This window comes from Notechis scutatus, chromosome 6, assembly GCF_049901735.1.
Source record: "Notechis scutatus isolate UNSWTSFEM ecotype Mainland chromosome 6, rNotScu1.2, whole genome shotgun sequence".
NCBI classification, from domain to species: domain Eukaryota; kingdom Metazoa; phylum Chordata; class Lepidosauria; order Squamata; family Elapidae; genus Notechis; species Notechis scutatus.
The window spans coordinates 59,116,895-59,129,853 of NC_142014.1; the positions used below are offsets into that span (position 1 = coordinate 59,116,895).

Consider the following 12,959-nt stretch of genomic DNA (forward strand, 5'->3'; position numbering starts at 1 on the left):
AATCTCTGGAATTTTCTTTCTGATGAAGAACAACTAGGGTGGGAGGAGGAAAGTCCAGCAATTCTGCTGTTGCCTTATTCACTACATCTGGAAGTAGTTTACTTATATAGCTCTCTCATTCCAACAGGCCCAAGTCTGAATTCTGTACAGTTCCGTAATCACGGAGAGAGGAAGGAAAAAAGTAATTTCCAAGTAAAACACCGAAGATATTTTTAAAAAACAATTCTGCCTCAGATTAGTTTTGAAGAAACTGAAAAGAACCTTGAAGTATCTCACATGTAGGATTTCAGTGGGAATCCCAGGAGAAAAGTGGTTATAACATGAATGTTTATTACACTGAATCAGCCAGCTACCCACAGCAACTGCTTGCTTGAAGTTATTTTTCCGGAGAAAAACCCATAATTGCTCTGCTGCTGCCTTGAAAGGTAAAACTTTTAAATCTATTGGAAATGGAGTACGTACAGTTTTCTTTTCTTACTATTGTGTTTAGAGTTTGTCAGCCTTTAGAAAAATATCCCAAGTATCGAAATGTCAGCAAAGTACTGAGCTGATATGATCTCATGTTCGAAAATAAAAATTCTAGTTTTGTTCTTAAATTCTTTTCATTAAGTAAAAGTGGGCATTAGAAATTTCTAGGTATAGATATAATTATTATCCATTTACAGAAAGTTTTGCATTAACTTTGATTTGCATTTGAACTTTGCATTATGGTTGAAAAGCAAAAACATGTGTCTTATGTGTAACAGAAATGAAAGAATTCTTTGCTTTTGGAATGAATGATTATGAGTATGTTTGCCATATTGAGAATAGTTCCTAATCTCTGTACTTGTCATTTAATATTATTACATATATTACTTAATAGATTTATTATTAAATATTATATGTAATTTCTTAGGTTGTTACAAAACATAAAAAATATGACAAGATTTAACAGTATTACTTAGTTGACAATATGGAATTATAAAAATGTTTAGGTTAAAATCACCATTATGATAATGGCCTGCATTTAATTTTCATAATTGTCATTATATTCTTGCTAATACTATGGCAAAATAATGTCATACTGCTTAGCCTTTCTTTACTTTACTAGTAAAGTATTATGTATTACGCTAGGTAGAACACTGAAATTTATTTAGGTATAAACGGTTATTTTTCCTAAGATATTGAGACAGAGTACTATAAACAGGGGGAAAAGTTAAAGTTTGCTATTTATAGTATAAAAGAGTGTTTCTCAACCTTAGCAACTTTAAGATGTCTATGCTGGCTGGAGAATTCTGGGAGTTGAAGTCCACACATCTTAAATTTGTCAAGGTTGAAATAGATTGGCATAAAGAACGGTGAGAGACAGCTCTTCATTTATGTAGATGTATCTGTAGCTATAGCAGTTAGCAGACAGAATATATACACTTGCTTCTTCATTGTTAGTTGTTAATTGTTGAAGAGAGAGAAACCAAAGTAGAAAATATTGAATAAAAGATGGTGGAGTGCAATGAGGAAGAAACTGCATCTCTTCAAACTTTCTTTACACATTTCAGGCTCAAACATATTTAACTTGGACCTGTAGAGGTCTCAGTATACATAGATTTGATATTTTTGTTGTGTTTCAACTTTCTGATTTTTTTCCTCTTATTTCATCCGCAGGTTGCAACCAAATGAAAGGGCCATATGGCTTTATTACGAAAAAGTAAGACATCTTCAGAAAAAAATAGTGTAATTTAAAAGTCCATATCTTTTTTTGCTCTTAGGGATTTTTATTTTGCAAACATTTATTAAGCACTCTTGTAAAATGGCTGTGGGAAGGGGACTTTCCCAGTGGTGGGGTTCAAATAATTTAACAACCGGATTGGCCAGGGTCAGGTTGGCTGTTGTAGGAGATGTGGCCCAACCTGACCCTAGGCGAACCGATTGTTCAATTACCGCCCCGCTGTTATCAAAGTGGATCCTGGGCACTGCACTGTGCTGCAAGGGCAAAATGGGCAACAGAGCAGCCAGCACGAGGGAAGGAGGGGAAGCAGAGAGAAGAAAGAGGGAAAGCGGCCTTCTCCTTCCCCCATGCTGGCTGCTCTGCTGCCCGTTTGTCCATTGCAGCGCAGTGCAGCACCAGGGGGTGGGTAATTTAGCAGCCAGTTCACTTGAACAGGTGCAAACCATCTGAATCCTACCACTGGACTCTCCCACCCACAAGATGGCTTCTATTGAGAGCAGAACCAGTTATACAAATGTACCAAAATGTTGTCTTCTCTAACCGCTCCCCCCCTAAAATGCACAGTCCTACATTTCTGAACCTTTGTAATGGAAAAGAAATGCACTTACAACTAATATGCTGGGGTGCCCAACCCTTTCTTTGTATTTTCTAAAATTAAGACATATAATTGGAGCCAGAGACATGAAAGTAGTTGGAGCCAGAGGCATGAAAATAATGTTTTATGCACTATATTGATGATCCTTAGGTTCCATGTTTAAAACTGAAGTCTTCAGAGGAAGTCAGTGCTTCCATGAAAAATGGTAAAAAGTGAGTTTATATACAGTATATGGTTGCTAACATTTGAAATGAGAACATAGAGTTAGCTGCAGAAAAGAAAGTAAAATAAGTCTAATATTATATGACAAAGAGCAAAGATCAGATGCCCTTAGATGTTACTCCATTACTATTCTGAAGTGTTTGAGGCATGTTCTTGGTCACTTGTAAGAAGTTTCTGCCTTCTTACAGGTAGTACTTTATTTATGAACAGTTGTTCAATGACTGTGTGAAGTTATGACAGACCCCCTCCCCCAAAGCTGCTTATGATTCAGTTTTGAAATGTTGACATGGGGTCATTTTGGGTGCTTTGCAATGGCCCCTATGTTCACAGGATCATGATTTACATGGTTTTACCAGAAACTTGCATGGACTTCCCCTTTGTGACAAAACTGGCCCATTGCAAATAATGGGTTTGCTTAATGACTGCCACATTCACTTAATAAACCCAGCAAAAACTGGGTCCAGTCATGTGATGGCCTGGTTTATACCTATCACAACTAACAATCATAATTAACAGTCATAATTTGAGTGCTACTGTGAGAGGTGATCAAATCTTAGCATTTCATTCTGACATTTAGGGGTGTTTTGTAACAGCAAAAGCAACAAGAGACACATTAGCTTGCCAAATTAGTGTGTCTTTTGTTGCCTTTGGGGTTAGGGTTAAGGTTACGGTCAGAATTTATTAATGTCAGAATTTCCAAGGCAAAATTCAACAGCATTTGAGGATATTGACAAGAGTTAGATATAAGAAACATGTTTAAGAATTTTTATCTGGAATGTTTTATAAGGGAATTGCTTGAATAGTCCAAGAAGAAGGTGTTGGAGATTTGAATTCAGCTCTTGAATTCTGAAAAAGCTCTTGAAGTTAAGCAAACTGCTGATAGTATACAGAGTAATTGGGTACCATTGAAAAAGAAGATAAATATTCATAAGGTAGTTTCCTTGGTTGCAGAGAATAGCTGTAACTATAATAAATGCTAATAAACATTACATAATACCTAATGAATTCATTATGAATACTAATATATATTACATGTGTATTATTACAATGTATCTTCATTTGAAGTAAAAGTAGATTTATTAGGACACACAAACATAGAAATGCCTTGTTTTTATCTAAACTACACTTTGCAGAGAGAAAAGTACAAGAAAGAGTGAGACAAGAAGTTAGTTAAATGGATATATTTAAACACAGAGACCCATTTAACTAACAATAGGCCATGTGAGAGAAAAACTTAAAGACAGAATGTGAAGATCCTTTTCCTTATCCATCTCTCACCATTGTTACTTGTTGTCAAAATAGCCACATAGGTACAAAGCTACAGAGATGCAATTGTTGAACAGAAGCCATTTCCCATTCACTTACCTTTGATGTCTGGCAACTGTTTTTCTGATATCATTTAAAATTCTGTATGGAAGTAAAACTGTTTGTAAGACACAGGCACCCTGCTTCCAATGGGATTATTTAGAATTTTAATTCAACACTTTGGGCAAGGTGCATTTCATTTTCTGCTAAAATGTAGTGCAGGAATTAAAAAAGTGTACATGTTAAGACTTGTAACCAATTTAGTATTTTTTAAAAACAGAGATCTATTAATAATTCTAGTGGAATTAGTGAGATTTGTGAACCAAATTCAAACTGTCCTCGTCCTTAAAGTTCTATGACAAAATTACAATCAGATGATATTTGTATGATGGTAAACTGTGTAAAGAGCTCTAACTTAGGTAGCCCTAACCTCTCACTTTTGGCTTTCATTTAATCCCATAGTACTTACATATGAATAGAAATAGTTTCATGGGAAATATTTAAGTTTGTAACATGTAGAGATTTATCTTCAGGTCAGAGATTCACTGAAATGAATACAGTATTTGCACCCAGGTGTACATAATAAATCATGCAGTTAAGATATAAAGTTAAAATCCAATTACATTTATTAATTAGTCATGGGATATACCAATGAAAATATTTGTGCTGCAGATTGTGTATATGTGATTGATTGAACAGCTTTTTTATATTTCAGTTAATCAGATCCTACTATTCCTTCTTGTTTTGACTCTCTGTGTTATTCTGTATAATAAAGTTCAAAAGATGCCATCTGCTATTCTGAAAAATGAATCCAGTAAGCACCTATTTTTATTTTTTTATGTTAATGAGATTGCATATGCTTTGTAGATAGCATAGCTCATATTAAAATTACGTTTCAAACTAGAACAGAAAGAGCCTTGTAAATAGACTGCTTTGGCTCTCTTTCTTTTAGTTATGCCTCTGAACATTTTGTACATCTTGATGGCCACTGACTCTGCAGACTGAGAATTATGGCACATGTAGCGCCTACAACTGGTTGAGAAAGGCTTGTATCAGAAAATGCTGCATGTAAAATCCATGGGGTGGGGTAGCTATAACAGAAGGAATATGGAACTAGGAATAGATAAGTGAGCTTGCATAAGAAATACAGGACCATTCAATGTAATTAACAGAGTTAGAAGTACATTAGCTTTCAATCCTCTCCTCCCAAATTCTCATCTCTTTCAGAGGCTTTTGTAAAATGCCTATTGCTTAATGCAACAGAACTAAATAATATATATGATAATTCATGTTTCTTCTACTGCTGTTACTACTCTCACTGCTATTACTTACTCCCACTATTAGTTGATTTGGAGAGCGTAGAGGAGCTGGAAGAAGAAATTCCAGTTGTGCTATGTGCTGCTGCAGGCAGAATGGGAGCAACAATAGCTGCAATCAACAGCATTTATACCAACACAGATTCGAATGTCTTGTTCTACATAGTTGGGATAAAGAGCAGCATTCCACATATCAGGTGAAATCACACAGTGCTATAATATAAGTGAGTGATAGTGTAATCCTTTATTCAGGGAAGTCTATGATCCTGAATGAATACCACATATTGATCTATTTTTTTGCAATAAAATAATGCACAAATTACAGTGTTTTTCAGCCTTGGCAACTTTAAGATGCATGGACTTCAGTTCCCAGAATTCTCCAGTTAGAAGTTCCTCAGCCAACATCTGAGAGTTGAAGTCCACACATCTTAAAGTTGTCATGATTTGAGAAACACTGTAATGGATAATAATACCAATAAGACAACATAAAACCAAACAGCAAAATTATTAAGGTAAAAATCTTCATTGGGTATCATAATGCCAAGAATTATTAAATTAATTAATTAAATTAATAATTAAAGTGCCCCAGCACCTTAAGGAGGCTGTGGTCCGCCCTCTTCTTAAGAAAACATCACTGGACTCCACCCGGTTGGATAATTTCCGACCTGTCTCTAATCTTCCCTTTTTGGAGAAGGTTGTTGAGAAGGTAGTTGCGCAGCAGCTCCAGAGGTTTCTGGATGAAAACGGATTATCTCGACCCCTACCAGTCAGGATTCAGGCCTGGATTTGGGACAGAAATGGCATTGGTCGCACTTTGGGATGAACTCTGGCGGGAGTGGGATGGGGGTAGTTCATCCATCCTTGCTCTACTTGACCTCTCGGCGGCTTTTGATACCATTGACCATGGGATTCTCCTGGGGAGGCTTCAGGAGATGGGAGTGGGAGACCTTGTGCTGACTTGGTTCACTTCCTTCCTCTGCAGCCCATTTCAGTCAGTGTTGATAGGAGGAGAGGGATCCAGCCCTCGCCCCCTGCTTTATGGAGTTCCACAGGGCTCGGTACTCTCTCCGCTCCTGTTCAACATTTATATGAAGCCACTGGGCGAGATCATCTGTCACCATGGACTGGGGTATCACCAATATGCTGATGATACTCAGTTGTATGTCTCGGCCTGTGATGAATTAAGTGTTGCTGTGTTCTCCCTTTTGCAGTGCCTGGAGGCTGTAAGGGCTGGATGGGGAGCAACGGGTTGAAACTAAATCCCTGCAAGACCGAGTGTCTCTGTGTTTGGGGTTCGTTGGCTCAGGGAGAATTGCCACCTTTGGTCTTGGATAGGGTGGCACTATCCCAAACAGACCCTGTACATAATCTAGGGGTTTTCCTGGACTCACAACTCCTGCTTGAAGAGCAGGTGGCGGTCGTGGCCAGGAGGGCCTTTGCGCAACTGCGGGTGGTGCACCAGTTACGCCCTTTCCTAGACCAACAGTCCCTACTCACAGTCACTCATGCCCTGGTCACTTCCCATCTTTATTATTGCAACACACTCTACATGGGGCTGTCCTTGAAGAACATCTGGAAGTTCCAGTTGGTGCAAAATGCAGCAGCCCGCATGGTTTTGTGCAGACCCCGATGTGCACATGTGTCATCTCTCCTGCAGGAGCTTCATTCGTTGCCGATTAGCTTCTGGGTGCAATTAAAGGTGCTGGTTGTCACCTTTAAAGCCCTTCATAGCTTGGGACCGGGTTATCTGAGGGAACGTTTCTTGCCGGTCCCATCTACCCGATCCATTAGAGCGGGGAGGCAGGGAATGTTGCGGGTCCCATCCCTGAGGGAGATATACCTGGTGGGACCCAGGAGAAGGGCCTTCACCATGGTGGCTCCCTCTCTCTGGAATATCATTCCCCCAGAGATTAGAATGGCCCCCACTCTGGCACTCTTCTGAAAGGCACTGAAGATCTGGTTTTGCCAACAGGCCTGGGGAACCCAGAGTGGGAGGGAGCCCATCAAATGGCTAGTGTGATCTGCTGTCGTCGGGGCGGGGGGGGTGGGAGGTGATTTTTTTTAATTATTATTTTGTCCAGATTTTGTTCTATTGTACTTTATTGATTTATTTGATTCTTTTTGTTAGTTTTTATTGTTTTTTATCTTTATTTTTTGTTTTAAATATGGTTTTTACATTGTGTAAGCTGCCTTGAGTCGCCATGGGCGAATAGGTGGCAATATAAATTAAATAAATAAATTGATCTGCTGTGATGAACCAGTGTCAGGATAATTATAATTGGGCAGAAGTATAGGTTTAGCACAGATGGGCCAGTGGAGGACATGGACTGATTAGGTAGAAAATAATAGTGGAGGACTCTCTTAAGAGTGCTTCCAAACAGAGGCCACCTGGACTAGTTCACCCAAATATACAGTATTACAGCATTCTCTTTCCTTTATACATTATTTTTCTACAAACAAAAAGCAGGAGGAAAATGGTGGGAACAAATAGGGGCATTATAAAAAAAGTGTTTGTAAAATTCTATAAAGCCGTACCTGGAAAGAGTGCTTTTAGTAAGGCTTTGTTGTGTAATTGTTCTCCTATATTTACAGAATTTTACCAATTGTGTCTTTAATTTGTAACCATCCTTGGAATGGAAGCTGCCTAGAAATTACCAGAGCCTTGTATTGAATAACTGGAATTTTCTCCTGGCAAAAACTCAAGACTTATTCTTCCTTTTGCTCTTTCTTTTCAAATTTGTTTTTTGGTACAGCTTTGAAGCTACAATTCCCTTGTATCATGAATCGATGTTTGAGACTATTGAATTCCAAGGCTTTAAGACACTAGTTAACCTAAATACTAGAATTACTGATACTAAACACTAAAATTACTAATTAAGGCCACTAAATACAATAATTAAAACTAAATAAAAGTAACAAATTAAAAGTTAAGACCTCACTAAAAAGCTGCTCCTCTCTGTAACCAGCCCACTTTTTCTGTCTTTTGTCTTTCTATGCAGTACTGTAAACATCAGTTTGGGATGGGAAAACTGAACAGCTGCACTGTGTTATTTGATCCCTAGCTCAAGGCGTCATCCATCTGGAAGCCTTCTTTTTAGCTGAAAGAACATGAAGTTGTTAGGTCATTACCATATTTCAGATGCTAGCGTATATAATTACACAATTCAAAATGATTTCTAAAATTTAATGCACTAATAAACAATTAGAGCAAGTGCAGAACGTTGCTATTTGGCCAATTTAAATTGCATATGGAAAATTTATCTTATGGAAAGTTTATCTTAGTAAACTTAAGAAACATTAAATGATTAACGAATGTCATATAAAGTATAGTATTCAGAAAAACCTCTCATTTTATAGTGTTAATAATAACAACGTACAATTTGCTACTTAGGCTGTGAGCAATATTCAGTTAGAGATAAGCTATAATGCTCAGACCATGGTTTATGAAATGAAAGAATAGAAGCAACTATTTACCGCTCTATATTTATTGCTTTATAAATCTAACATGCTTCTATTTTGTTCTGCATTTCAGGCAGTGGATTGAAAACTCTATAGTGAAAGATATCAAGTTTAAAATTGTGGAATTCAATCCTATGGTGCTTAAAGGGAAAATCAGACCAGACGCAACACGTCCTGAATTACTTCAGCCTGTGAGTATGCAAAACTTCCTTTATAAGATGAACATATGAAAGAAGGGAGGTGCATAATTTGAAGTTCCAGAACCGCTTATACTAATCCAGTCTTGTATATGGTCCCAGAGATTTCTAACAATTCATATTTAAATGTAATTTTAAATGTGCTAATAAGGAAAAATTATAAATTTTAAAAACATGCTATAAATCTTAGTTCTAGCAATGTATTCTTCAAGTTTTACTACACACTGGGATGAGGTGGAAGAAATGCTAATCAAATTTGCTGATGAAGCAAAATTGAGTAAGAGAGCTAATAGGATTAGGCTGGCACTTCATATTTAAGATAAAAAATGTGCGTGAGTGAATACAGCACCTGATTGCAACTGTTTAAAGCAACAGTGGCTTTTTTGCATTATAATTTATTTTATTTATTTAGAAAATTTATATTGCCACCTACTTGTACATAGTGACTCAAAGTAGCTATTATAAACTTGTGTCAGTATTGATATGAATGCTAAAAATAAAGTGGCAGCTTAGACTACTACACACTAAACATTTAATTGCAAAATCAGAGGAAGTAATAATTTCACCCAACTTTGTATTGGTCAGACCCAACCTTGACTATATGTACAGTTCAGGGCACTTTTTTTCAGGATTCAGATAAACTGAAATAGGTTCAGAGAAGGCCAATAAGGGTATATCCAAAGAGTTAGAAACTGAAAATAATTTGAGGGATCTGGGAATAAGACTGAGGGGATATAACACCACCTTACATGGGTGTTTGTTGTGGAGGTTAGACATATTATTTGGAGGTTAGACATATCGTGTGAAGGATAGATATTTACATTAAATAATACCATCTAGTAAACTAGATACAAAGAATTTGTATTGCCTACTTTGTTAATATTTTTTTAAAACATTCAACAGCTAAACTTTGTTCGATTTTACCTCCCTCTACTTACCCATGAACATGAAAAAGTGATTTATCTTGATGATGACGTGATTGTACAAGGTAAGTTATGAAAAAAAATCCTGTTTTTTCCTAATAACAGTCTTTCCAAAATATTTATGTCAGTTACAACTTTGCTCTGTCTTATACATCTGAATCTTTGAAAGTAGCTGCAAGGATCTTATAATGAAATTCCTAGTGGCTTTTTAAGTTTTATATCAGAATATATAAAGGCAATTGATAATATTTACTGAGGGAGGAAACAGCCTTGTTTTTTCTTTAGGAGACATCCAAGATCTATATGATATGAAGTTAACCCGAGGACATGCTGCAGCTTTTTCAGATGACTGTGATCTACCTTCAACTCATGAAATGGTTAGAAGTGTAGGAATGCAGGTAAAAAAAAAAGACATTTCTAAAATATATTATTTGGTTAGATGGTGGTAGTGGGGAGATTATATTTGTCCTTTCTTAAAAAAGGCTTAGCCCTAAATTAATCTTAGATGTTTAGTAGAGTTGGCTTATATTTTGGATGAGAGACCTCCAAGAATACAAGGCTGTAGGATATATTGAGATAGTGAAAAAATAATAAAACAATCTTGGAATAACTTCTGTAGTGATTCCCAGAAATCTACATAGATTGTTGAAGAGTCAAATGTGAGACATATTTTTAGTGCAGGAATGTGCAGTAGTGTAACAAAGTTAATTTGTTTTGTTTTGTGCTTCATTAATACTATAAGGGAAGGAAGTTGAGACAGAAAAGACCTCTATAAACAGGCTTGACATTTTTCATGAATGCTGCCTGCTTTTGAAGGCTTATAAATGTAAACGTCTCCCCTCAATTTAAAACAGACTAGGGCCTTCAGTACCATTGGAAGAACTCAAGGACCAGGTTAGGAACACATCAAGGAGAATACTGACACAGATTTCATAAATAAATCAGACTTTTGAAACCATCACATTTTATAGGATCGTTTCAGCCAGGCAACATACGCTATGTACTATTAAAGGTATTAAATATTCAAATCTCTTTGCTGTGGATGATCAGTAACTGTCTCCATGGATGTGCCCTCTATTTCTCTGGGAGAGAAACTCTGGGAGACAAATTGAGCATAAGCATAATTAACTTTCAAAAAGATATTGGACTCCCGTCTGTCCGAAATGGTGTAGGGTCTCCCGCTTGGGTGGGGAGTTGGACTAGATGACCTACAAGGTCCCTTCCAACTGTGATTATCTGTTATTTATCTGTATCTCTTCTCTAACTGCTCTTCTGAATACTAAATAGAAACGATTGGATCTGGGCCCACACACTCCTCCCAAAGTTGCCAACAAATCTTAATATACTTGTTATTGAAAAGTGAAACGAAATACATGGAAGTAATATAAACTGCGTAACACTTAAACATAACCTGATTAAATCAAAATAGATTTTTGTCCTGGCTACATCTTTTAATTCTTAGCCCATATTTGGGATAGTGCCTCAAGTAGTAAAAGGCATTTCATCTCTGTCCCCATAGCTCCTACCAATTGTGCACACATAGTTTTGAGATTTCATATATTCCTTTCTTCCCTAGAACACTTACATGGGCTTTCTGGACTATCGAAAGCAAACAATCCGAGATCTTGGTATAAGTCCCAGCACCTGCACATTTAATCCTGGTGTCATTGTGGCCAACATGACAGAATGGAAGCACCAACGCATCACAAAGCAGTTAGAAAAATGGATGCAGAAAAATGTAGCGTATGTACCAATTTATTGCCATTGAGTTTATTTTGTAATATATAGGTGAGGCTTGTAAAAATGCATGCCATGTTTATTTTGTCCTGCTCTATGAACAAGCAGACTCCCACCACAAAGACTAATGTGATATCAAAACTCTCTGGAATGTGTTTAATTTGTGCTAATTCAAAAGTCATTCTTACTACTACAGTATTATATTAGTGTTTGAACTAAGTATATGATCAATTTTGCATATTTTTGAAGGATGTAATTGTATTTAGTTTAGAAAACCAATAGTTTGATCAGTTTCTGACGATACTCAGATTAAAAACAAAAAAGCCAATTTTTAAGCTAAAGAAGTTGAGCTTACCTAAAACTGAAAGTGTGAAGGTGCCTGATTGGCCCAGTCACCTACTGTACTGAGCTTCAAATTGTGTTCCACTTCTCTACAGTTCTAGTTGAATTGTATTTTGCTTTATTTCATTTAGTAAAACAGCCATTTTAAAAATAAATCTTCCTCCCATTTGACAATCTAAAAAACTTTTTTCAGAGAAAATCTATATAGCAGTACCCTTGCAGGAGGTGTGGCCACTTCTCCAATGCTCATTGTTTTCCATGGAAGATATACATCTATTAATCCTTTGTGGCATGTTCGACATTTAGGTAAAATTTGCTTCTGATAAAGCATGTTTTTTTCTTGTATTCTTTGATTATATTAAAGTATTTTTTTAAAAAAGTTTGCATTGTGATATCGTTTAGTTTAAGAATTAAAATGCTAGATATCTTCAACTGAATGTTTATGATCAGGTATATTCTGTTGCTGCACTTTACATATATAGCATTCAGCATAGTATTGCAACTAGTAAATTGTGCCACTTTTATAAAAGTACACAATGTACTTTATGTACTTTAGTATAGACACATCACTTGCTACAAGACAACAGTGGAATAAGGTTACAGGTAGTCCTCAATATATTACATATCGTTTAACAAACATTTAAAGTTACAACAGATGCTCTCACGTTGTTTATGTCTTGTTTCAAAATTACAATGGTTGCAGCACCCCTGTGGTCAATCTTATGACTGACCATGGGGATGCTGCAGTGCCTACCTTCTATCCTGCTCCCCACATGTCCATCATGCACCAAACTTATCTTTTGAAGCTCTCCAGACCTCATGTTGGGAAAGGAGGGTCGGCCATGTATTCCTGAGCCATGTGGTGGCAACCTGAATACGGCCATTTTGTCCTGCCTGCTTGTGGGTGAGGAAAAATGGTAGCTGTCAGCCAACTGCTTTGTTTTGTTGCCTTAGAATGATCTGCAGTGTTGCGGAAGATTCTGAATGTTGCAGAATGCTTCTTCGGGGCTATTGAGACCCCAGTAGGGCAGCAAAGCAAAGCAGCTTGTCCCTGTGTCATGTGGTAATCACTCCGAAGTGGCTGCCATGTTTTGGGCAGCTGCCATGTTTTGGGCGGAACATAATGGCGGTAGCTTCTAGGTCGCCGCCATGCAGCCT

At 37.0% G+C, this 12,959-nt stretch overlaps 1 protein-coding gene across 1 annotated transcript in view; it reads left to right on the forward strand.

Annotated features, from left to right (window-relative positions):
• The window catches only part of GLT8D2 (glycosyltransferase 8 domain containing 2), a 14,334-nt gene continuing 1,375 nt past the window's right edge, over window positions 1-12,959 (forward strand). Inside the window, exons 1-9 of the mRNA XM_026695006.2 lie at window positions 1-425; window positions 1,642-1,684; window positions 4,543-4,641; window positions 5,172-5,340; window positions 8,676-8,793; window positions 9,703-9,787; window positions 10,008-10,120; window positions 11,299-11,465; window positions 11,995-12,107. Of these exons, the coding sequence (XP_026550791.1) occupies window positions 1,666-1,684; window positions 4,543-4,641; window positions 5,172-5,340; window positions 8,676-8,793; window positions 9,703-9,787; window positions 10,008-10,120; window positions 11,299-11,465; window positions 11,995-12,107 (883 nt within the window). The 5' untranslated portion in view covers window positions 1-425; window positions 1,642-1,665. The remainder of the gene's footprint in view (window positions 426-1,641; window positions 1,685-4,542; window positions 4,642-5,171; window positions 5,341-8,675; window positions 8,794-9,702; window positions 9,788-10,007; window positions 10,121-11,298; window positions 11,466-11,994; window positions 12,108-12,959) is intronic.